At 44.0% G+C, this 26,004-nt stretch overlaps 1 protein-coding gene across 1 annotated transcript; it reads left to right on the forward strand.

Annotated features, from left to right (window-relative positions):
- Positions 1–3,878: 3,878 nt before the first annotated feature.
- On the forward strand, positions 3,879–25,643 carry bcl2l11 (BCL2 like 11). Its single transcript, XM_086180646.1, has 4 exons — positions 3,879–4,202; positions 6,258–6,667; positions 10,759–10,853; positions 19,629–25,643. Exons 1-4 carry the CDS (start codon positions 4,186–4,188, stop codon positions 19,782–19,784), a joined length of 678 nt encoding a protein of 225 aa, XP_086036772.1. The 5' UTR covers positions 3,879–4,185; the 3' UTR covers positions 19,785–25,643.
- Positions 25,644–26,004: the final 361 nt, after the last annotated feature.

The following is a 26,004-nucleotide window of genomic DNA, read 5'->3' on the forward strand; positions in this document are numbered from 1 at the left end:
ACCCAAGATTTCCTCCAACCCTCTACATCCATCCATCGTCTTCCACTTATTCTTGTTATCAAATAAATCAGAATCAGAAAAGACTTTATTGCCATGTATGGTTTTATACATACGAGGAATTCGTTGTGGTGCTGTTGGTGCATGCAGTCCAATAATCTAAACTAAACTGAGTTCTTCAAGAGCAAAGCAGCGAAAAAAGTGAAAAAGTGAAAAGCAGCCTGCGAGTTCTCTCATCGTTAATGATAATTGTTATTTCATTTACTCACATAAAATGCATCCCTTCAGTCGCTAAATGTGTCATCGTAAAGCAGGAGTCATCAGCAGCTGCTCGTGTTATATTTGGTTTGTGGGAAAACACGTGTAGAAACAAGTCTGTGGAAAGACAAAAAAAACACCCCTAATCTCATGTTATCTTTCAGTGCCTTTTTTTTTTTTTACGTTGACATCGACATGCCAAAGCATATCTCTCTACAGCCAGCGCATTTACATATAAGTCACCATTTTGTTTTGTTTTTTTTAAATTTTGGGTATTTTTTCCCGTTTTTTTCAAAGCGAATCCTCTTGTGGGCGATCACCGACTTCCAGGTATTTTTGAATTTCTTTTTTTTGCGTTGTTTTTTGTTTCTGCCCACGCCGATGCAGAAGGTGTGGACCGTTGTAAATGAGTCAGCTCCCGCTCTTTCTCCCAGCACACACCGGCCTGATTCATCCGTCTGTAACACTTCAAAGACTTTCACAACCGGTGAAGCTTCTCCTCGGGCACCGCAGCTGACGACAGATTTTTAGTTACTCAGAATATCTCTGAGGGTAAAATAGCCTTCGGTGTGTTTATGAGTAGCGTTAAGACCGAGGGTAGCTGTTAACATCTCACCGTTCTCAATAAGTAACTAATGTTTGAGGAGTGGTCCGGCTTTTGTCTATAGAAACACTGTAAAATCAACCTGGAAAGTATTTATTACCATCTGTTTCAATTTATTTAGTTATCAGGTCACAGACGAACTACTGTATGGCCATCAGTGTGTTTGTTCACTCTTCAATTGAGTTGACAGTGAATTACACGTCTTCACACTCTGTTGTGTTAAATAGTTTCTAGTGAGTAATCGTTGATTAACCCGAAGAGCCTTCAGGGAATGATGCCATAAAACAACGATTCACTCGGTGCAGCCATTTTGCAGAAATGAACGTAAATAACCACAAATTTTGCTGAAGGTGGGATCCAGAGTGCCCAGCTGGAGGAGACTTAGTTTGTTTTTCACTCCAAACAAAGCAAGAGAGGATCTCTGAGTAGACGAAGAAGTGGATTCGAGAGTTTGTCAACGGAAACTTTTGCTGCTGTTAGCCATCGGTCTGCTTTAGCTTCAAGCTAAACCTACGTAGCTGGCGATACCCACGAGAAAAATACCTACGTGAACTCAAGTCATGTTTTTGTGAGTACTTGAAGGGTAAAATAGACCTTCCAGACAAATCAGGCATTCATTATCATCACAATAACAGAGCCTCGAATGGCCAAACGCAAAAAAAAAGATCACGACAGCCGACTTTAGAATGAATCCAGGCAGACGTGTGGAGCCACTCACACTCACTTTCCCACACTGAGGGATTGATTGATATTGATCACATGTAAATGACGTTGATTGTCTGACGCTTTTGTCTCTGTATTGATTTGTGTGTGTGTGTGTGTGTGTGTGTGTGTGTGTGTGTGACTTTTTGTCCTTACAGGAACCAGACAAACAGTCGGCTCAGTGAACCAAATCCACCACAGCGGGGCCCGGCGTCAGCTGAGCACCGGATTAACCTCGATGGCAAGTTGGAGTTGTGTGCAAACTGGATGACGGAGGCTTGTTGGACAGATCCTATATTGACAGAGGAACTTTTTCGTATTTGACAAAAATAAAACAGAAAGATGCAGCAAAGACTAGACTGACCTGGATGTGGCACAACTGGGTCGACTCTGGTGAAACCGAGGACTTACTTCCAGGCATGGCCCTCTCTTCAGGGGCGCATTAGCCACACCTGAGCAGCTCACCTCAGTCCTCCAGCACCAGAAGGACCTCGGCTCCTGGCCCGCTTACCCGGAGCTGCTTCAGTCCATCAGCTTCTTACCAGCGGAGGTAAAACCCACCCATACATTCGACTCATCTCCTGGCTGGTCCACCTGGGCTGCAGGCCTTTGACGTGGGTGTTGCCTGTTCTCTACAATGCCAAATACAACTGACTTTCTCGGCTAAATATCTTGCAGCAGCCGGCGTGCATCTCGTGTTGCCATGCTTGTATTTCACACCTCAAGCAGCAGCTGCTGTTAGCGATGACAGGTCGGATGCATACACGGTGCTGCTATCCTGACACATTTGAACAACCCTGGAGGGATGGGGGGGGGGGGGGGTGGTCAGTGTTAACGTCCCTACGTGGCTGTACGCACAATTAGCTTCATATCCAACCTGATTCTGAATGGGAGACTAAATACAACACACTGACAAGTACACACACTCGGCAACATTAACAGTTTTAAGATAGCAACGTCTCATCTGCCTGTCCGTCTGTTATAATGGTCCCCAGTGACCTGGAACCATCTCACAAACCTGATTATGTTCTTCCTCCCTGACTTGGCTTGAAGAAACTGCCAGCTGATTGAAGCTTCGCCATGTATTTTGCTCACTTTTACATTTTGTGTACATGTGGAATCTCTGCGCTTTATACATTCTCACTCCTTAGGGTTTGTATATGTTTTTTAATGTTATGATTTTTGTATGCTAATGTGTTTTTTTAAAGCACATTAAGTTTTTAAAATTGAACAAGAAAATATTTGACCAAATATTCACAAATGCTTTGTTTTATTGTCTTGTATTACTCAGTACACTCATCAGCCATTAATTAAACCACTGCAGGTTTAATGCTTAACCACTGACCACAAGGACCAGTGACGGGTTCCACATCGTGTCCCCCTCACGACGATCACCACGCTCACTTCTTACAGCTGTTTGCTGGCGTTGATTCGCATTAATGTTCATTTTGAAGCCTGTGGTTGAATTATTTTTTGCTTTTACTAAACTAATATTCAGCCCATCCTGTAAAAAACAATATGGCTGTGGAAAGGGGAAGCTTTTGAGTGCAACACCAGCGTGAGTCAAGCAGGAAATGTAGCTTGCACATCGCTGTGGAATGAGCCTAAGAATACTGAAACGCATCAAATTTACACCGGTTAAGGAGACAAAGCTCCCAGCGACGTTCACCGGCACCAAGTAACAGCCTCCAGCATGACACTTAAAATAATGAACCCCTCTTTTGTGTTCAATATGGAAAGAAATTAACAATATAACCTTCATGAAGGCGGGATTTATAGCAGGGCTGTTGTACTCAATGTGACACCTGTCAGTGCAGGATGACGGGGAGTCTGAGTGACTCTGATGGAGAGCTGGGATTCAGAGAACTACAGCAACATTCTTCACGCTCCTTTTAAGGCTTCCTCTGATCCTGTGGGGCAACAAAAGTCTCCACATGCATGTGGATGTGGTTCCTAGTAGTAGGCTGAATGAGTCACACCTAGAAAGTGAGACAGAAAACAGCTATTGCAATATATATATATATATATATATATATATATATATATATATATATATATATATTTACTAAGCTATTTCCTGTACTTGTTGTCACCTCTTTATTCTCCAGGAACCATCAACAGTCTAGTGCCCACAGGGACCGGTGTGAGAGGTAGGGGGAGACAGAGAAAAGAAAACAGAGCCAAGAGAGAGCGAGAGAGGGAGAGGGAGAGAGGGAGGGACAGCCAACCCACCAGTAGGTGGTCCTCGGTCCGGAGGAGGAGGAGGAGCCCTCATATTCGGCTGAGCACAGTGAATACCTTCTGTAGTTTCTGTCACACGGGCTGGAGGAAGGATCCGTCCTGCTGCAGACAAAGAGCTGCTCCTGGACCAACTTTGTTTACCTCCTCTGACTCCCTTCCCTCTCGGACGAGACGGATTTATTCGACCAGCCAACCCGGGCAGCACGAACTTGGGGATTTAATCCACTTTTTTTGGGGACAGTTTATTTCTAATTTTGGAAGTTACTTTTTTCTCTCCTCATATTGGGACCGAGGATCATATTTGGATTCGCACTGATATTATTGTTCTTAATTTATATTCTGTAGTCATTTTGTAATCTACGGAGCGATGCCTCGCCACTGACATGCACCGCCCGTCCAGGTAAGTAAGGTGTGAGTATTATTATTTCTTCTTCTTATTTTTATTATCATTTCCTTACTTTTTAAAAGTTGTATTCCCTTCTGCATTCACCGGCATGTCACGCTGCTGAAGAGCTGCGCCATTGTTGTGCGAGTAAAATAAAGGAAATAAAAAAACAACCTTGCGGCTGTAATTTTACTGCATCGAGAAGCGTTTGCGTGCTTTAAAATTAATTTAACACCGAATTTAATCAACTTAGCTAAATGACTGTAATAGCGAATATGGCAGGATACTATAGGTCGTAGTTTTTGACCCGTAACACTAGAGATGGAGCGACCTTCCCTCCTCTGTTCTGGAGAAATGGATTTGAATGTTTGGTTTTCTTTTTCGTCTCCTCCAATTAGACTCATCGCCGTTTAGTTAGGCTTCAAGAACGTCAATTATTATTATTACTGTTGTCGTTGTTGTTGTTGTTATTTATTTTGCACAGAATTAATTGTAATTTGATCAAATGACTCGGTGGATCGCGGGGGCGCGGAGGGTGAAACACAGGAGGCCCGCTTACAGTGGAGTCAGACGAGGCTCCACGCGTCTGTCACAGATAATGATGATGATGGTGATGACGCGCCGACCGGGAAAGATGTCAGCCGTCTTCTCTGCATCGTCGAGGTCACTGAGTTCAGCCGCGGGCTTTTCATTAAGCTCTTGTGTAAAGTTTTGACCTGAAAGCTTCTCGACTCACTTGTTTCTTTCAGTACCTGAGACGGTTACCGTACGGGAGGTTTTGCATTCTTTTTTTTCCTTTTTTTAGTTTTTCCCTCCCCCCTCCTAAGTTTTGCGTTGCCCTGTGGGAGGCGTACAAACACCACATGCTTAGAAGAAGAAATCTGCAAAAAGAAAAAAGACAAGAAAGAGGGAGAGACAGAGAGCAGAATCCTGCCGCTGCGGCCGCCGGAGGATGATTGTCTTTGCTGTCTTTTAGCAGTGAAACTTCACGCGTTACCTGAAATGACCGGTTTTCTCGTGTTTTCAGTCACGGAGACGCTTGCAGACGCGCAGCGCAGCGGATCAAGTTCATATTCGCACCAAAAATGTCTTGTTTTATTAATTACTGTAACTTTTTTTCGCGGGTTTCCTTTGACTTCCATTTTTTGGCGATGTGTCCATATGCCCTTCATCTTTCTCTCTCTCTCTCTCTCTCTCTCTATTTATCTATCTCTCCTCGTGTTACCGAAACACAACATGGCACGGGAATGACTTTTCATTCCACGGGGCTGGACGGTTAACACAGCTGACGGGAGCTGCGCCGCTGTGCGTAAACGTGCGTAAAAGCGGTGAACGAATACCATTAAAATCTTTTTTTTTTAAAGGCGTCACGTGACGGCGCCCCCCAAAACAAAGTTGCTAATTATATTAGTTGACGCGGATGCAGACGTGGGTCATCGCCGCCGTGATTCCGCGCGCCTGGTTAATGTGGACGAACAGGAAGTGCCACGATACGCTGCTTCATACTGCCGCGTTACTTGTGAGACGTCGGTCATTAGAAACACTGACATATGATCAGTAGTTTCCAGGAATCCTGCGGTTTTGTCAGATATTCTCCTGGACTGAGCGAGAGGCTGTGGACGGACGCGCCGCTCGCTGTTTGTTTGTGACGCAGTTTAAAAGTTACTCCCGTCGCTCCGCGTCTGATTATTATTTTTTTCCCCACGAGTGAATAAAATATGTGCTGCAATCAGCAGCTTCTTGTTAAACAATAGAGACGCGGCTGGCAGCCAGTTTGTTCAGGAAACACCGCAGCCCGAAGCAGGAACACAAGTCGGTCTCCACTCCTCAGCGCCAAGCGCGTCAGCTGCATTCACTCGAAACAAAGTGAGCAGTTTAGAAATGAATCAGTTACGCGTCACAGCGGCGGCCGTGCGGAGATTCCCCGAGGTAATAATCACGTTGAAATTTCCTAAATCCAGTCTGAGGTCCGGGTGCGTCTGCTATAAATCCAGCAGCTCCAGACGCAGGACGAGTCGCTCGAGCAAAGTCATGAAAGCGCAGGCTGACGGTGCCGCTTTGTCTCAACAGATCCGATGGCTCGACCCCAGTAGAGACACCAGAGGGGAGCAGAGGAGACCCACCAGTAGCCTCGGCCCAGGTATCCCTTTCAAAGCCGGCCGACAACCTCGACGAGCGGAGCTCGGGCCACCCCGGGTCCGCCCGGGGAGAAGAGCCGCGGTCGCCGTCAAGGTGCAAACCCGAAGTGATCAGCCATACAGACCGCCGAGGCGCGAGTCAGACCAGGTCGACATCCCAGGTCTCTTATAGCCGCTCATCGAGCGGATATTTCTCCTCAGAGGCAGACTCGCAGCCGAGCTCCCCGGGACCTGTGACCGCCACCAGAGGCACGCAGACTCCGAGCCTCACCGCCCAGGTGATGAAACACGCCCTGCACTGCTTGGGTGAGGCACATGACGGAGGGCCGGCGACGCAAGACGGTGAGCGCCAGCACATCCGCACACAACACACCATACACACCCAGCACGAGAAGGTGACGTTTAAACACAAAATCCCCCAAACCAGCGATGGGAATGTTTATAGAGAAAAGGACACTGACTCGCGTCGTCTTCTGTTGTCTCGCTGCTGCGCTGCAGATGAGTAAGGAGACACCACGTCATCATCGATATTATGTTTACAAAGTAAGTATAATGCTCTCAGTGGCAAAGAAGCTTCAGGTGAAGTTGATGACCTACGGCATTTATGCAGACTGAGGCGTGTGACGTGAATGAAAACAAAAAAAAAAACCCGAAAACCCCATGAATGAAACACTGAGATATTAACAAATATTTCCCTTGCGCTCGAGCTGAATTAGCCAATTCAGGCAGTTCTGACTCTCCTCTTAGAAATTCTGCTGCTGCTGCTGCTGCTGCTGCTGTGTGGGTGTGAAGCGAAATATGAAACTAGATATGAGCCAGCGCCTGCCTCCCTTCTCTCAAATGAATCTCAACAATGATAGTTTAAAAAAAAAAGAAGCAACAAAAAACACATCCAGGATGTTTTTGTCCTCCCTTTTTCTCCCTCCAGCTAGTACTCCTCTCCCAGATGAGTCACTCCTGTCTTTTTCTGTCTCAATACCGCCAGGCTGCAACACGCATGTGTGACAGACGACTCACGTAGGACCCCCCCCCCCCCCCCTCACCCGCGCCGTCCTGCCCTTCTCTGCTGATTCCCTCGTTTCTGTCTTTGTGGTACTTCTCTAGTGTACCAAGAGACACTCGCTGACTCAGCAGCTTCTTGACCCCAATTTTGCGTCGAAGCAGTCGACGGTCACGTTGAGCTCACCGATGTACAAAAAAAAACTCTGCACCAAAACTCTGCCTCATCCAAATTTGGTGAAGAATGCGGCCGGCAGACCTGTTGAGCGTGTTCGGCGACGACACGATTACATCATCGACCACAAGTCACATGAGAGGGATTCACTTTGTGACAGCGAGCCGTTGGAGTGTCAGGGTTTGAAAAAAAAGGTAATTAAGAGCAATCGCATGCATTGACGTGTAAACAATGAAAACGTGGCCGCGCGTTTATAACTCAGAAGAATTCATCGCATCCACTTTTCCCAAAGTTCCCAAATGAACCGAATGAATCAAAAGGAAAATCCATTTCACCCGCGCCGGTGACATTGGATGTGATCGGCCTCCATGCCCTGACGCACTTTACATATCTGATTTTTATTTTGACACAAACAAACAAACAAACAAAAAACCAGCAGAATTCGCTCAAGTCTGTCACCTGCAGCATCAACAAACTGCTCCACTTGTTTACACCAGCACGTCTTTGGAAAAGAGACTCCTGCTTTTAGCCGTGACGCTGCTGGCTAAAGTTGCCGGTGGCTTCTTACCCTGTTGCCTGGTAACCAACAAACTCTACCAGAGTTGGGCAAAAGAAAACAAATAACAAAGGAGTGACTCCTTTCACAGAGCAGTTTATGACCAACACAACTATTGTGCCGTCATATCAGTCCCTCCCGATGATGCGCTGCACGTTTTTACTTGTTAATGTTGCTCTTCATCCAGACAGAATGAGAGGAGAGGAATATGTGATGCTTGAAAGCGGTCGTGTCTCGTTTGCATTCGCATTTTCATCAAAAATAATGCCCCGAGGCTACGGTGCGTTGCCTAAACATCCATCCATACGGCTCTGCTCTGCGTGAAGGCAGCCCAGCTGATTGGCTGGTGGCTCCTCTGTTCTTGTTTCCTGCAGCCAGACGACAAGATACCAGTCAAAACACACCAGGAAATGTGTGTGTGTGCACATGCGTCCCTACAAATGTGTGTACGTGCTATTCATTAAGTATGCCAATCAAAATAAGCATCTGTGTGTGTGTGTGTGTGTGTGTGTGTGTGTGTGTGTGTGTGTGTGTGGAGGGGGGGGGGACAGTCAAAATAGGCCTCTGGGTCTTTTGTAAGACGCAGACAGGAACCACTCGCCTCTCATTCATTCTGCTACGTCCATCAGATAAGTGAGATAGGAGATAAACACAAACACACTCACACACACACACACACTCTCGCACAAACTATCAGACCTTTCTGCTGAAGAGATAGCAAGTCTCAGTTGTCAAGAACACCCACCTGTTTGTGCGGCGGAGCGAGGGCCGGAGCTCAAGGAGGATCGCTTATCAACCCGTCTGTCTCTTCGGCCCCGTCCAGTGTTAGCTTGCGTGGACAGATCTGAGTGTGTGTGTTTCCTGCTGGTAGTTGACTCCACTGACCGCCCGGACCTCACCTCTCCACCCCGGATAAAAAGAAACAATTTGTTTTGACCTGCGTGTTTACCTGCGACGGTTTGCTTTTCATTGACGGAGGATACGCGGTTGTCTTTGCTCAAATCACGTGAAAACCATACTGGATTGAATATCGTATCCACATCTTTTTTATTTTTTTCATGTGGACCATGTTACTGACACTTCAGGTTTCAAGTGTTACACAAGGAATCACTGATACATGGGTGGATATGGGCCTCATTGTCTACCTCAGCCATTCCGCAATTTAGATAACATTCACTGAGAGAAGATTATTTTTCAGAAATCTGTATGATTCAAAATAGAGTGATGAAGGGGCAGAAATACTTCTAACACAGTTTGGGTAATTCTATAATGAAGATTTCTTTGTTTCTCTGGAGCAAAAATTAAAAAAAAAGGAGAGAAATAACATCAAATACGAAATAAATGAAGAAAAAACAACCATCAGTGTTCGCATTGATTGCCAAATTATTGTTTTGAACAGAGAAAATCAGTTTATTTTACAAGAGTCGCCTCCCCAAATGTAGGGAGAAAGAGAGAGAGAGACGGAGAGAGAGAAAATGCACGCTCATAGGACCTGTTTGTTTTAACAGAAAACCACACACCGCCGTGCCTGACCGGAGGGATGCAGCAATTCTTTTCCTGTGCATACACAGAAATCAAAAGGAGAAGTGGGGGAATTAATACAGACTGGCTCTAGTTTTTGCTCCTCATGCTGGCGTTAGCATTCAACCGCTTTTATGGAGGACATCAGAGGACGTTGGTCCCTCAAACGTGGTCAAGACCACATTCGAACGTGGTCAGCGCGATGGGTTCTGACACCTGCAGTAAGAGGTGTATGGACAACGGCACGGCTGCAGCTCCCAGCTCAGCTTCACGCTTCCCCAGCAGGCAGGTTGCTTCAGTCTCAGCTGACTGTCAGGCCATATTTTCTTCAGCTGATGTATTTTTACAGCGGCGAGGGAAGAGCAGCCTTTGGTTTGATATGAGGAATTAAATACGAGTTACAGTAGACTTCAGATTGCAATCACAGTGCTCAAAGCTGACTCATTACCAACTGCATTATGAGTAATAGAGGATGTGATCTGACTTAACGGAGAATCATAACGTGACAAAATCCCGTCCAACTGCTGCAATACGTAAGCAGAAAGTATGTGTTCTTGGGTGACTTAACTCTAAATCACGCGTCATTTTAAACGCAAACTAACATTTTCAGAGTCGTTTTGGTGGTGACTGAAAAGTGGGAAGTAGAAAAGTGTCTCCTTTCATTCCTCCTCTGTGCGTCTGTTTCTGCCGCAGCACCAATCACACGCAACAAACGATTTGATCTTCTGCTTCCAAGACGAATCTCCCGTCACCCAATGGTGTCACGTATCCTCTGACCTATTGATTTCCTTCCTGACGCCTCCCATCCTGATGTAATGTTGATGTAGTAGGGTGATGTAGAAGACCAGAGGCCTTATTTATGTATATGGCACATGCATGAAAGAAGGCGTTTGCCTAAACGAAAACAAAAGACACAAAAGTCGAAAGAACATGAGAATATTTGGGACACTGGTGAAACTGGTGACCCAGAAAATGGTTTTTGTGTCATCCTACTGACAGACAAACAAACAAACATCCCCAGGAACATTACCTCCTTGGCAGTGGTAATGAAAAACTAAATATAATTTGGTTCAGTGGAGGAGCTTTAATTGCCCGCAGAGCTGGTCTGAATTAAAGTATTAGCTAACGCAGCGGCAGACAGTTCAACATTTGTAACTTTTAAGAGTTTTCTCTCTGTTCCAGGAAGCTCACCCAGCCCGACAGGGGACATGCAGGCGGTGGAATTTGGACAAGAGCTCCGACGCATTGGAGACGAATTCAATGACCATATTCTAAGGGTCAGTGATCACAGATGTGTGTGTGTGTGTGTGTGTGTGTGTGTGTGTGTGTGTGTGTGTGTGTGTGTGTGTGTCCAGCTACCACAATTGTGGAGCACTGTGGCAAAGTGCTGAATGCTCCACATCTACAGATAGTAGTCAGCTAACGGTCATAAATCCAGCTTCTTTCTGTCCTACACCCTTTTGTTCTTGCTGGAATGAATCATCTTAGTGGAGAGGTGTTTTTGTCAACATTATTATAAACAGAGTCCAGTCTCAGGCTGTGTGAATGTGTCAGCTTACACCCTCATTGACTTAATTTCCTAATATAATTGTTTGTCCTAATTGATTAGTCAGTGCTTTCTTAACCGTGAGTCCCAATAGTGTCTGTCTGCTCAGCAGGGCAAGAATTGGAAGAGGGATCAGGACAGAAAATGTTCCTAAAATGGCGCCTTGGGTGATCTGTGTCTGTGACCAGCTGCTTGTTTCCATTGTGCTCGGGGTGAGAACAACGAAATGACTTTTGATCAGAAAATAACCAAGCGGACAGCCTGGAGCTGCAGAAAATCCAGATGTCACAGTAACCGCAGCAGTTAAAAAAACACAAAACAAGAAAACAGCCATATGATTTAAAAAAAAAACAAAAAACCAACAGCAGAAGAGGAGCAGAAGATTAAGATGTTGAAAACTCTTTGCTTAAGCCCTCAGACAGTTCCCAGCTGTGGGAAAGAAACAAAAACAAACTTTGTGGTACAAATTGGGCATTTACCGGTATATGTGGTGAGATTCAGAGAAACTCATTGACTGCTCTCATTATAAAAGTGGAGCGTCTTTTCAAGTCTCAGTAGCAGCAGTTTGGCTGATTATTTCATGGCAAGCCTGCAAATGCTCCAGTGGGCATTATTTCAGAGTGCTTGTCGAAAAGTTTGCATGGGTGTTGTCCACGAGAGGGCGAGACTGTGAGTGGAAAATGACTGTTAAGGGAAAACATTTAATTCCAGTCTGACCTGATCTTAGCTTTGTATGTTCATGTTTTTGTCTTTGTGTTCCACTTGAGCTGTTAGCTGCAGAACCTAGGAGCTCGTTTAACACCACTGACACCAGAGGCCAATCTGCTCATTTTAATGTGCGGCTCCAACTGCGATCAGAGGTTGCCATGGTGATGCTAACTGCTTAGTTTCCACTGAATGACAGGTTTCACCTCGCAGCTCTCAAACTCTGCAACTGCTAGCACCACACTGTTTATATCGTGACGGACGGGAGACTCTCCTGAGTATAGAAGTGAAGAACCAAGTGTCACTGAAGTCTGTGCAGTAGTTGCTGCGTTATCCTGCACACATCCACCGACAGACGCGGCTGAAAACATGACCCCCTTGAGGAAATTTAGCTGGTAAAACTTTAATAGATGAAGGTTAAATATAGTTCTGTTATCAGCTGATTCTCCCTTGCTAATCGTCTCACTGAAGACATAATCACATTATTGCAGTGATTAGAGTAACTGGGGATACTTCGATTGGTCATAAACCAGTCAGACTGTTGCAAACATATTCAACTGCAATAAGACTTTAATTCCTCTGTGGCAACATTCCTGCATGTTACATCATCACAGTGTTATTTACTCCCCTGTCGAAGAGCTGACTCGCTCCAACATCACTGGTTAAATTCATGATAATCACATCCCAGGATGAGTTTAAAAATCCAAGTAATGACAGGATTCTGCTTCAGATGCTCCCGCAGTGTGAAGAGCTCAGCAGAGGTAAAGCTACAACTTCTCCCGCTGGGTTAAACCTTCTGCTTCCAATGAGCCTCAAACAGGAAGCCCTCTTTCTTGCTTCTACATTTCCCCTCCCAAACACACGTGCACCTTTAAGGATGTTATTTGAGTGCAGTTATCTTCATGTTCCTCTGAAACCCATAATTAATGGAACTTAGTTACTCATCCATCTTTCAGTCTCTGGTTTGCTATAATGCTAAATCACTGCATTTATGCACCTCCTGGGTGTTCAAAGTGTCGTTATCATCCTTGAACATTTCAAGTCACGCACGGATGCCTGGGATCAGCAGTTAGGAATCTTCTCTCTTAGGATTTTATTTACTCCTCGTAATTTAAGTTAATTTCCAAACCAACTACATTTGTCAAGAGTCATGCAAACAAAGTGTCCTCCGCAGCTATGATTCAAGCTGCAGGGAGGAGAGCGGTTGGAGAAAAAAATGTGAGACTGCGATAAGTTGACGCTGTGACTCAACGCTTATTCACACAGCTGCACAAGAAAGAAAGAGAAAGAAGTGTGTGTGTGTGTGTGTGTGTGTGTTTGAGTCATACTGTCAATCCCTCTATGAACTTAGTCACAGAATTATCAGAATGTGTGCACATGTGTGTATGTTCGTGCTGTTGAACAATGAAGAGCCAGAGAAAAGAGGAACATGGAGACTTGTTCCCTGTTCTCTTGCCAGGTGTTATTGTGAACAAGTGCACATGCATTGTTGCACATGATTTTCTGCCCCCAGTAAAGGCTTGCAGTGGTATACCGGTACACCGTGACAGGAAATTTGAATTAGTATTATTTAAAAAAAACAACAACAACAAAAAAACATTAATATTAAGCTTCATGCTTTTCTGGACATTATAAGGGTCAATTCCAGGTGGAGGCCTCCAAGCGTTCAGCAGAGACATCCACCAGGAGGTAGAGCTCTGCCCCCCACCCCCCCCAGGTGACCCCCTGATGTTCTGGCTGTGCTGTTGTAAATGACCCTACCAGACATCCAAGGTCAAACTCAGACACACTGGACACAATGTTTGATGGTATTTATTCAGAACGTCACATGTCAGGCTCTCGCAGCAGGACAGGTGACTTCCTTTATCCCAGGGTTCAACGTGAAACATTATTTAGTCTTTTTTTCGCTTTCCTGGTCGGACAAGTGATATCAATGTCAATTGGCAATTCTGAGACGGTGTGAATACCTGCGTGTGGGGAGAGACTCTGTTAGTTTCCAAACATAGAAGCACTCAAGTATTTCCTTCTGGTTCACTTTGTTTTATTGTCAGAAACTTTACAGCGCTGAGGTGATGTTTTGTGAAGAAAACAGTAGTCCTCCTCTCTCACGCTGCCTTCTCTCAGTCAAACATTTACACCCGTGTGTGTGTGTGTGTGATAGTGTGTTTGTTTTCAAACATCTGTAAATGTGCTCAGTGCGGTGTGTGTGTGTGTGTGTGTGTGGTGTGACAGCCTAGTGTCCGTGACAGCGTAGGTTCATTATTGCTCAGCCCTGTGGTTAAAGGGCTCTCGGTGAGCAAAGCACAAGGTCTAATTATCCTGCCAAAACACACACAGAAACACACACACGCTCCAACAAACTCCTATACACACTCTGTCATCTTTCAGTTGGAGGTAAAACCCGGTGTCCTGGAGACAGAAATAACTCAGAGGAACATTGTGGACCAGGCGGGTGTCACTGGCTGCTCCTGTTTTTGTTTGTGTGTGTGTGAAAGACAAAGCCAGTCATTTTAACCCTTGTTGAACTGGTTAACAGTCTTTCCATCAGTGGAATGCTGGACTTCGCTTGTTCCAGATTACAAGAGCTTTTAAACACAGCCTTCCTCTGTCATCCATCCGCTAGGTAGGAAATCTGATGCCCTCTTTGAGGACGCGGGGACAGTTTTTACTAAATTAGTGTCAGCATCACTTAGAGAGCATTTTTTGAGCATGCTTATGACTCCATCTTGGAAAAAATAGAGACGCAAAACTTCCTTCTAGGCTCGATCTCATTTTGAGAAGTGACTGGCGGGGACTCCCCATCCCTGAACAGCAGCCACGCTTGATTTGTTCTCTTCAAACATACTTCTGTAACCAATTGTGACAAAATTGATCTGCCCTGCATCGAAATAGGACCAAGATGAGAATATGTGTAACAGTTTACTGCATCACACATGACAGACTATACCAAGTACCACGAGTGTGTGTGTGTGTGTGTGTGGGGGGGGGGGGCGCATGGCAGTATGTCTCAGGTGGAACTTGCACTTGTACTGAATCCTGTACAAGAAACCCAGCGTTTTTTTTTATTGTGTAGCTCTCTGGTTAGTGGTGCACTTCTTGAGCGTGTGTGTGAGTGCATGTGTGTGAGTGCATGTGTGTGTGTGTTTCCATGTAGAGAATAATGGAGAAGCCTGCGTGATTTAAGTGAGGTTGCCTTTTTTCATGCTCTGGCATCAAGATATCTCCCGGAAAAAACATTTAAAGAGGTCAGATGTTGATATCGTCTGGGGAGGTTTGCACTACGAAGCAGAGAGGCAGTGAGAGTAGGAAGGACAAATAACATAACAAAGAGTCAGTCTGCCGTGTGTGTGTGTGTGTGTACTTGTGTCGTGTGTGTGCCTGTAAGTGTAGCCTTGTTTAGAGAGCTATTTTTGAGAAGCAGCATAGTAAGTTGTGGTGACCAAACAAAATCACGAGCTTGCTTGGCCTGCCTGACTCAATGTTTCCACTGTGAAAACAAAAAGAAGAAGAAGAAGAAGAAGAGTAGGAGGAGGCTGAGATCTGCAGGATCTTGATTTGACAACAGCTCTCTCTGACGTCCAGCCTCTACAATGACAATCCTGTTCACTTTCTTCTAGTCACTGAGGTATTAATGAAACTGCATGTTTTCATTGTGGTGTTGAACTGGGCTGTATTATATGAGAGGTCTTTCAAATATTTTGACCATCTGATTTAAGATTGTTAAGCACCACAGAAGAACGCCACCTGCTATGACGCCTCCAATCAATATCAGGGTACGCTGATACTGATGACAGTTGGGCACATGGAAGATGCGAATGCCAACGTGTGGCTGCCCCAGCGACCTTTGACCACATATTTTTTTTCAGTTCATTCTTGAGTCCCATTGGATGTTTGTACCAAGTTCGAAGAAATTCCATCAGCATTGCTGAGATATATCGAGATAGCGACCTTGACCTTTGACCACCTAAGTCCTAAGTTTTGACAGCTCATCCGTGAGTCCCGGTTGACGTTTGAGCCAGATCTGAAGACTTTTGCCACAACGTTTTGGAGGCTTGTTAAGGAAGGATATTGAACTCTTAGTTCTCCGGGGATTCTCTCTAGAATCTGGATTCTGTCAGCCCTGGAAGCCCAACAATTAGAGCAGCACTAACCTCTTCCCTATTTGTGCACTCTGATATCTAGAGATCACAACTCCAAGCTGTTTTCAGATAAGACTACTAAAAAACTATCAGCCCAAAAACCAAAAAAAGTTCTAATTTAAGCTCAAGTGACACACTTTGGCACTCGTGTGCTACCGACTGAAAGAGGAGGCTCATTTAATGGCCCTTAGAGGATTCGGCTGAGCCTTTACAGCCTCACAAGTCTGATTTATGATAAAAACTAAAGGCCATGTAATGGAGATGATATTAAATTTCACAACAGCTCAATGTGTTGCTATTTGCTCTGGAGCCAAACACAACAGTCCCATGTTGACGCCCAATCCTGCACGAGGTAGAAAGAAGTCAGGTTTCTCACATCAATCATGCATTTGTACAGATATTTTACTGTTGGTTCGTTTGTCTGAAAAAAAAAAGCTTATGAATGGGCCGATTTTCAACCTGGCGCAGGCTTGTAGCGGAGGGATTGGAAGAATCCATTTCACATAGTGAAAAAAAGCTTCTTCTTTTTTTTTCAACATGGGTTTTGGCGGTAAATCGCATCCTCTCGCTCAACATTTCATGTAACTAATTACTGTACTGATGACTAAATCTGTGACTTGTTGTTTTCGCTGCAGGATTTTCAGTGGCTGTAAACTCCCCTGGTAACAACTTTATTTTTAAACCCCTCCATCCCTTGCACAGCTATATGAATATTTACTGCATGAGATGCAACAAACAGCCTCAGTGCTGTGTTCATGTGTTGTCATGTAAATAAGAAACCTAAACACTGAGCAGACTATAGACCACAGCGGGTCCATAGGCACCGACGTGTCTGTGCCTGACTCGAACCTGACCCTAATTTTTGAATCATTATGTTCCCATTCAGTACCTGTCGGCAGTCTGCGCCTTTCCCAGTCTTGTCAACCTTTGTAGGAATCTTTTGCGTGATTTTGAGGATCATGGTTGTAGTAAATGAAGGTAACTCACTTGTATGTTTGGGGAACTCCTGCAAGAATTGGTTACTCGTCAACATTTTGAATTGGAGTAGAAGTTCTTGTCGTGCTGGGAGACCCTGGAGTCTGAATTCACGGTGAACAAAGATATTATTATCTGCTTTAATTCACAGTGAAAGGCATCCTGCCGTGCCTCCAGTGTTACTCTGAGTCCAAGTTTGAGGGTCGAAACTAAATATGTCTGCTCGGTCTCCTGCTGTTGTTGTAATTAGTCTTTCTGCCTCCGCTACAATGGGTGTCTTTCTTCACGCGTCTACGAGGGGCTGTGAACGTGTCTCTAGGAATCTATTAAGCTCCGGGTCAAACTGATTCTGTGCAGGAAATTGGGGTCGATCTTGTTTGAATGAGTATCCTGCAAAACAAAGCTAGCTACGGTCATCTCTGACCCGTGTGTTTGACTTGGTCCGAGGGAGAATTAGAAGCAGACTCTGACTCATCTCTGTGTTAACTAGTTTTTTCCCTCACCTGTTTCTTCCTCTTGCTTTGGTGGTTGCTGTGGTTTTTGGCTTGCTTTTCGAATCAAACCACATAGCTTTGATATCCCCCTCTTGCTCCGGTCCATAAAGATCCTGTTTTTCAGAGAACAGTCCTGCCTTCAGGCAGAAGGCTTATTCTGTGCCAGCCGATGTCTGGACGGTATTGTATGATCCATCCGGCCGGACTGTATTTTACAGGCTTCATGCCAAACACGACATCTATCTGCCAGCGGAAAAGCAAATCTGTTTCCTACTCTTGTAAATGCCTCAGCCCTGTAAGTGCTTCAGTGTGAAGGTTGGAAAAGCTTCACACTCTATTAATCTGACAATTAGCAGCTGAGGTTCAACTGATTTCACGTCCATGACTGCAAAGAACAATCACCGTCGTCATCTGGCTGCTACTGTGAGCCGCTTTGGTGCTTTTTTTCCACCTTATTTTCATCAGTTCAAACACAGAAGTAGTCATGGATTAGGGGCAGTAGAGAAAATACCACGTACTGCACCAGACCTCAAGGCCTCAAGTAAAAGCCAAAGTTTCCCGCTTCTGTTCCTTTTCTGCTCCGTTGTCCAGATCCACCCGCACCTGCACCTTTCCTGAGCATTGTCAGCTGTGTTGGCTGTGGAAAGATTTTCCTCCAGACCTGAGCTTCCTGTTGCAGTAGCAGCAGTCAGCGAGAGCTTGTAGCTGCTGGAGCCATGGACCCGGGCCAGGGTACAGAACTGCTGACTGCACGAGTGCTGAGCAGGAAAAACAAAACACCTGCTTCAGTCAAGTGCGCCAAGTGTGTCAGACGAACTAACCGGGCAGTGGAGAGAGTAACAAGAATCAAGTGTAAATGTTAGTTCAGGCAGCTACAGAAGTCCGGTCACACAAGCCAATCACCTGCTATCGGTAGCGATGTGGCGATGACATCACCAACCACAGCTGAGAACTATTTAAACAGCTGAAACAGCCAACTCCTCTCCTCTCCTCCCTTCACTGTCATGCTGATAATATTTTTGCCCACGTAATTAGCAGCATTGGGCCTCATTTATTAAATGTTGAAACGCACAAATTAGTTATACACACCTTAGAACTAATTGTCAAGACGCATTGGCTCGCAAAGACTTAATACCAGAATGCACTTAAAATTGGAGGAATGTGACTAGAGCAGTTCTTTTCTCACAGATACGCAGTTCCCTTACAGGTATACTTGTTATCCCAAAAGTAAAATACGCAATTTATACTAACTGAAAGGGTACAACTTCCGTGATGATCCTGTGAACCCTGTAAGGTAGCTGCTGGTACATCAGTGTTTGAATGTGTAGAATTCAGGTGCAGAGTTACAGTCAGAACAAATTTGTTCAAAGGGACATTTTTTTTGATAAAGAGGCCCTTTGCTTGTCTTTTTTGCTTCAGGCGTATTTACATATTGTGTGTGTGTGTGTGTGTGTGTGTGTGTATTATTGCGTGTACTATTTGTTAGTATGATAATTAAGATGTCATCGTTTTAGCTTATGCTAATGTGTTCCTCACATGTATTGCTGTTAACATCATGTCTGGCGGCTGGTTTGGGGCTTAAAGCTACAGTTGGATATGCTCACACTTGCTAATATCAAGTCACACACACACACACACACACACACATGTTAACACGTATGTGCATTCATACACACACAGATGTGAGGAAATCCCACCTGGAGCCAGACGGAGTAAAGAGAGAAGCGAGCAGGATGTTGAGAACTATACTTAGCTTCTTTCTGTGGATATAAACATACACTATATGTTTGTTGGCTCTTTGATTTGAAGCCATCAAGGGATTCTGCTGCAGCACCGGAGCCTTTACCTCGATACCACGTATGTAACATGCTTAGAGCACTTTGGGGTGGGAGGGAAATGCCAGTGCTCATCATTCATGTGAATAACTTCATGGAGCAGGTCTGCAGTCTACATGCTGCGTGAGATGGATGTTTGAGCTCAGATAAATTTCAAAAGAAACAACATTATACAACATGTTTGTTTTTGTTTTTTTTACTTCCAGACCTGCTGGTTACAGTTTATTCAAGGTTGTGCTGGTCCCCTGAGTGTTTTCTGTTGAGAAACGGTTTGATGCAAGCGCAATGTGTGTTATTTTAAACATATTTCTCACTCATCCTTAAACGTCTCTTTCTCTCTCTCGTCTTTGTATTCCAGAGAGGCGAACATGGACATGTTGGGATCTACCAGAACCCTCTGGCACACATCCACCAGGAGCCCACCTTCCTGATATGCATTGGCCTCCTGCTCTTTGTGATTGGACGGTACTTGCAAGACAGTACGAATAGCCATCTGGATCACTCTCAGGTTTAGCTTTTGGAAAACCCAGCAGACGTAGCATCTTTGATATAATGTACTCTTATTTCGAGGGGCCTAGTTTTCTCACCCTCCTTCTGGTCAGGAGATGTGACCCCGCTTGTCTTAACTTCTATGGAGATCATGTTTTTAGAAACTCTAAAGTGTCTGGATTTTTGTTTTTCCCTCATGGTCTCTTAGCCTTCATGATGCAACCAAAGAGCAGGGATTTTTGCACTCTTTTCCAGCACACGGGGCGATCAGGTCATCAAATACGCCCCCCTGGAAGACGACGCCTGTGGATATTCAAATGTGCCTTGTACAGTTTCCTGTTAATTTGTTGTTTACCTTCATTTTTTTGGTCTCTCTTTTTAGATGTTTTATTGTACAGAGGTTAAGAATTCCCCAGGTGATCAACTCAGCAAACCCAGAGTTGTAAAAATATTTGGGTCCATTCTGCAAAATTTGCTCCTTCCTTTTTTCCCTTTGAAGGTTTCAGGCAGTGAAAGGGATCTTGCACTCCTGTTAGTATCCAGCCACCATGCGGGCAACAGCTGGGCCAAAGTCATCATTTCCCTCGTCCGTTTTTACCACACATGGTTCCTTACCAGCTGTGCCATTAAATGGTTTTGTACCATGAAATATACATGTGCTTATGTCCACACAGTGAGATGAATGCAGAACAGCCCTAATGATTTTAAACTAAACATAACTTTTTATGTAGAAAATGTCAAATACTATGACATGATATATTTTGACTGCCACAAATGGAGCATAGCACGATTTCAAGCAGGCCAAGAGCTGAAGATCAGCTGTTCAAAGTCAGCTGACTCTCCTTCCACTCACTCCAGTGGCAAACATCTTTCATGGCTGCTTCAGTCTGCCTGCTCTTCTTGCCTCATGGACACGCCGTCATACAACCTCCACCCCAGACCCCCCTATACATGCTGTATCTGACTTAACAAGTTGTGTTTCCATCAGTGGACTTTTTTTTTTACAAGTATTGTTTTAGAAAAGGTAAAAGGAAACTGCAGAATTAAAAAAAAAAACTCCTGCAAAAAGTTTTGAATAAGCTCTTAGCTAACAAGTCTTAACCTTGAGTGAACAGAAAGCTAAAATTTCTTTTTCTCCCTGGATAGCATGAAGCTTAGTCGATGCTAGCAGGCACCAAATGTCGACGACCCAGCTGAAAGTGATTTACTGCTACTAAACGCCAAGACAACTTTTCGTCTTTTCCTCGTTACATCAATGTGCAATGTTGCCTATACTGCCAGCTGTTGACCAAAATACGAATCCCACAGCCTAGATTATTCAGACTAGTTGACCGAAACACACCAAGTTTCCTTTTTTTGTCACCGTTTCTAAGATTTGTTAAAAAAAAAAAATTTCCAATTAAATGGAAAAACAATTACTGTAACAGCGTAGTTCCCTATGTGGAGATCTTTGCTGCCTCCACCTGCAGCTTTTCGTGTACACGTGAGAAGGCAGTGAAGTACCAGAACGGAATCACACTGCCAAGCAAGTTTACTCCAAAAAGCGTAGGTTTCTTTCTTCTAAAGTGGTCCTGACTGAACTGAAATGAGGATCTGCTTTGCTTTTTAGCCGTAACAAAGATGTCAACGTTCCATTTGACAAGAATAATTTGAGGAAAAATGATACCACCCTCTTCCCCATATGAACTTATGAAACAAACCATCAGGAAAAGCAGGTCCATGTACGCCACACAAAAGTATTTGGGACCATCAATTCACCGTTAATTAACCAACCTGCCCTTGAATATCTCTTCAAATGAAGCATAAATGTTCAAATATCCGTTTCTACATTTGTTTTAGTAGCAATTGCTACCATTTGGAAAATATGTCATCAGATAAAGTTAAGCTACTTAAGTAAATGCATCAGTACACTTTTTTTTTCCCTTAGTTTTCTGACTCAACCTTCTAGTCCAGGCAAATGTCAAAAAATGATGTATGTCATGACTTCTTTACTGCTTATTAAACGGTAATTCACTCAATCTTTGAAAAACGGATACAATCCTTTATCTGCACGGACAAACCTGTGTGTAACCACTAGATCTAGTTTGGATGATGAGGGCACATGTTGTACTTCCAATTCAGCTATTTCACAATCAAAAGGATTTCAAAACATCCTCTGTACAGGAAAGAAGTCAAATGTTTCTTTTTCTTTCTTTCTTTTTTGTTGTTGTTGTGGTTGTGTTCCACATTAAAATCAAGACTTTAATAATCAAAAGCAGAAAAAAAAAACCCAGCCAAGTACAATTACTTGTGATTGTAAAAAGTATTGTTCGAGTACTTGCAAAAGTTGCTCAATTATTGAAACTCAGCATCAATAATGAAGCAGTGTTGTTAATAATTAAACAGTGTCATTCCCCACTGTCCTGTCTCAGCCTCTGGATTAACCGTTAGCAGCCAGTTGGCGGGCCTACGTTTGCACACAAGGTCATGTTATCCATTTATTAGCACAGTGATTCACACGCAGCCAAGTCTCTTCATGCCTGCCAGGCCATTAAACGCACTGAGAGAGATTTCTGGGCAGCAAACAATAGTTGAATAATCTCGAGTCAAAGAGTTTTTTTTGTCATTGAAGAGTAAGCAAACAGCAACAAAGCAAACGGTGGGGATATGGGCCTCAGACTAATTACATTTATTTTTATCTTTCAACTCTTTAGGCTTATTAAAACATATTGGGTCTGCTGTCATGTGAGGAACCACCAGACCTTGGTGGGTGTTTTATTTTTAGATCTTGGCTTATGATAGCTAGAGTTCATGTAACCAGTCACAGCCGATAAGAGCCGAAGTAGAGCAGTGAAAAGAGGCCTCAGATAAAACAGACGAGTGGCGTGAAAGGAGGCGGCTACATCAAGTCGATGTCAACATTGGTAACATTTGCTGAAAGCTAGAACAGTCGTCATCGAGTGGTCTAACCGCCGTCTGTGTCGCAAAATGCAGCCAAAACTCTGGGAGGGCTTGATAGTAGGATGGAGGTGTGGTGGCTTAATCAGGCTCATATGGCCGACCATGTAAATGTAGTCCATGTTTTTCGGTTGAACACAAAAAAAAGACTTCCATCACGAGGACTAAGAAGTCAGCTGTGAGAGAAGCACATCAATGCTTAATTTGGTTAATAAAAACCCCCACAACGACTGACGAGACGTAGCCACAACCCTGACGGGTTCTGTGTCTCATTTCAGGTTCTTCCATTTGTACATTGAGGCCGCACGCTGGGTTTGGGTACGACGGGGTGTCTCAAATCGTACATGTTAGTGACAAAACATTTGGTCTTTATTGCTAAATCATGACAAACTTTTGTATAATGGTACTAAATGGAAATGATTAACATCTCAATGGTGCAACTTTCACCCTCGCAACAGCTTCTTCTGTGTCACCTTTGAGCGTGAGAAGTGTCCAGGACTTCACACTCAACTGTCTGACTAATATGAGTACATAATACAGGCACTCATTAAACGCTATGCGTTGGCATAAAAGCCTGAAGAACATCGGAGGCTTAGCGTAACACCAGCAGTGTGTCGTGGCGTTTTGAAGCCGCTACACTGAATCAGGTGGTTCCAGCCACCCTGCAGTACGAATTGTTTAGTTTTTAATACTTGGATGATTGATTGACCACAGCGAATGTTGCTGCGCTCACGTTAAGCATCGCGGGCGGACCCCATGTGTTTCAGGTTTAAGGCACGGAGAACATGAATGGAGACGCAGCATTTCAGTTGCGCTGATTCGGTGTTAACCAAAGAGATTCGTGCTCATTTTACACGGCACAGGTGTTACCAAAGTTTCTTCCGTATGTTTTTATTCGTCCAGTCCGTGGTTTCACTCACAAACTGTTCTGAGTCCGTTGATTTGACCTGTCTCATAATTGCTTCTCTCTTGTCTCGCTGACTTTGTTGTAACACATTCAAAAACCAGAATCAGTCTGTCGAACACAGATCACATGTTTCATCATCCTAACTGTCATTTCAGCAACTATTATCTGCGTGATGTCGTGGTTTCATGGTGTCAAATTAGCTGTCTGGTTATCCGGGTGATGGATGATTATCAGGCACATCGTCTGTTCAGTCTCACCGTCGGTTTCGATGAATAAAATTCATTGTAGTTACAAGTGTATAAGTTGTTCACATTCCGCTTCGATCGTACTACTTTTCTGTTCTGCCCCCTCCTAAACTTTTTCTGCGAGGAAAAAACCCCAACTCAGATTGCCACAGTATCTTTCACACATGCACACATCTCATGCTCGTCTTCCTCTGCACCAAACGTATTAGACTTGCTGTCCCTTCCGCTGTGACAATGAGAGCGACTGCATGTTGATTTCTGATATTGTGCCATGTGAAACCTAAGACCTCATTTCGAAGTACTGTATTACAGCTGGAGCGCGAGAGGAGAGCATGGCAGGGACGAAACTGAAAGATGAATTATTGTCTTCTGAAACTGATATGGAAACCCGGTGTTGCCTTCATTTGTGGGTGTTGCAGTACAGAAAGTCTCATGTGACATTCAGGGTTTTACCAAATTGCATCGACACTGCTAGAGCCGCTTTGGGCTGCAGATTTGTATATTGTTTGCGCTTTTTAGGATTTGTAAAATCAGATTGTGTAACAGAGGAATAATTCACGGTATACTATCTTTTGCTTATATCTGGAAAATCAGAAACACGTACTCTAAAAAATACTGCATTTCAGTGATGCGCTGTGCTTCCCGCTAATGATGCTGTACAGAAATGCATTTGTTGGAGACAGAAACAAAGAAATTTGAACGACTCCAAATGACCCAGTACAACTGTAGCAACATGTGTCTTTGTTCGTGTTAGTTATACTGTTATTGCACACGTAAAGTATTGTTATTATACTGCTTTAATTGGTTTGTAATGCTGTTTTTGTCAATAAAGCTTTTACATATTTCTACATATACATTGTGTATTTGCATTTGCGCTGCTGCATACTGTGCTTTTAGTCCACTAGAGCCTAACCAAATGTGTATTTTTATTTTGTATATGTAAAGTGTGTTAGAACTTAAACTATCCAAATTGAAAGTGCTATACTGTCAGTTTTCCTTTAATGAGTAAATAGTAGTTGTACTTGTTAATGTACTACCATACCACCAAGGTCTACTCACTCATCTCTGATAGGAGGGTCGGGACCCACAGGATCATCAAGCTGAATTTGGTCAACAAAGAAAACTGCAGTATTCTTTATAGATTTTTTTTTTTTTAATTCATATCTGGGGGCGGCTCAGTGGTGCAGTGGTCAGCACTGTCGCCTCACAGCAAGAAGGTTCGGGGTTCGAGTCCCAGCTCAGGCACGGGGTCTTTCTTTGTGAGTCTCCATGTTCTTCCTGTTCCTGTGTGGGTTCTCTCTGGTTCTCCAGCTTCCTCCCACAGTCCAAAGACATCAAGAGGGGACGAGGCTGATTGATACTCTAAATTGACCGTAGGTGAGACTGTGAGAGCCAATGGTTGTCTGTCTCTATGTGTTGGCCCTGTGATGGACTCGTGACGTGTCCAGGGGGAAACCCTGCCTTTCGCCCCTAGCTGCTGGGTTAGGCTCCACCCCTGCAACCCTTAACAGGAATAAGCAGAAGAAAATGGATGGAGGGATATTTCATATCTGTAGTGCACCCGTGAGCCACTTGAGGAAAAGTCATTGATTGTCACCCAAACTCAGTTTCCACAAAAATACCAACAGATTCCACGGCCAGCTGCAAGAAACTGATGCTTAGGTACTCGAAAAGAGAGAACGAGCAAGTGTCGTCTATAATTTGACAAAACATGTATGCTGTTTTACAGATTAGAGGAAATAAAAACAACGACAAACCCTGTTAACATCTCTCAAATGCATTTATTTATTCAAGTGAAAGCAAAGTACTGAAGAAATGGCAAAGTATAAGTAGCCAGGAACATACACTTACTGTCCAATTTCATCTTCACCTTATGATGTACAGACTTACTGGGAATTCAGTCTTTCAGGGTCCTCAGAAAGAAGTCTGGGAAAAACTGCGCCACGTTATCGTGAATGTGCAACTCCGTGTTCTCAATTTTTACATTTCAGTCTGAAAATATTGAAATAAATGTAAAAAAAAAGTTTGATACAGTTGAACTAATGAGAGTAATCAAAAAAAAAAGAAGCTTTGTTTCTAGGATTTCGAGAGTGTGAGCAGTGAGGCTGCAGTCTGTCAGATCTTTTGGAATCGTGTTCTAAAAGTTAATGAGGGTG

Source organism: Aulostomus chinensis, chromosome 16 (assembly GCF_037954235.1).
Source record: "Aulostomus chinensis isolate RoL2024-O1b breed Wild chromosome 16, RoL_Achi_v1.0, whole genome shotgun sequence".
Lineage (NCBI taxonomy): Eukaryota > Metazoa > Chordata > Actinopteri > Syngnathiformes > Aulostomidae > Aulostomus > Aulostomus chinensis.

Coding starts and splice junctions, on each gene's coding strand:
- bcl2l11 (XM_086180646.1), top strand. Junction 6,668..10,758: donor AGGGCCGGCGACGCAAGACG/GTGAGCGCCAGC, acceptor TCTCTGTTCCAG/GAAGCTCACCCAGCCCGACA. Junction 10,854..19,628: donor TCAATGACCATATTCTAAGG/GTCAGTGATCAC, acceptor TTTGTATTCCAG/AGAGGCGAACATGGACATGT.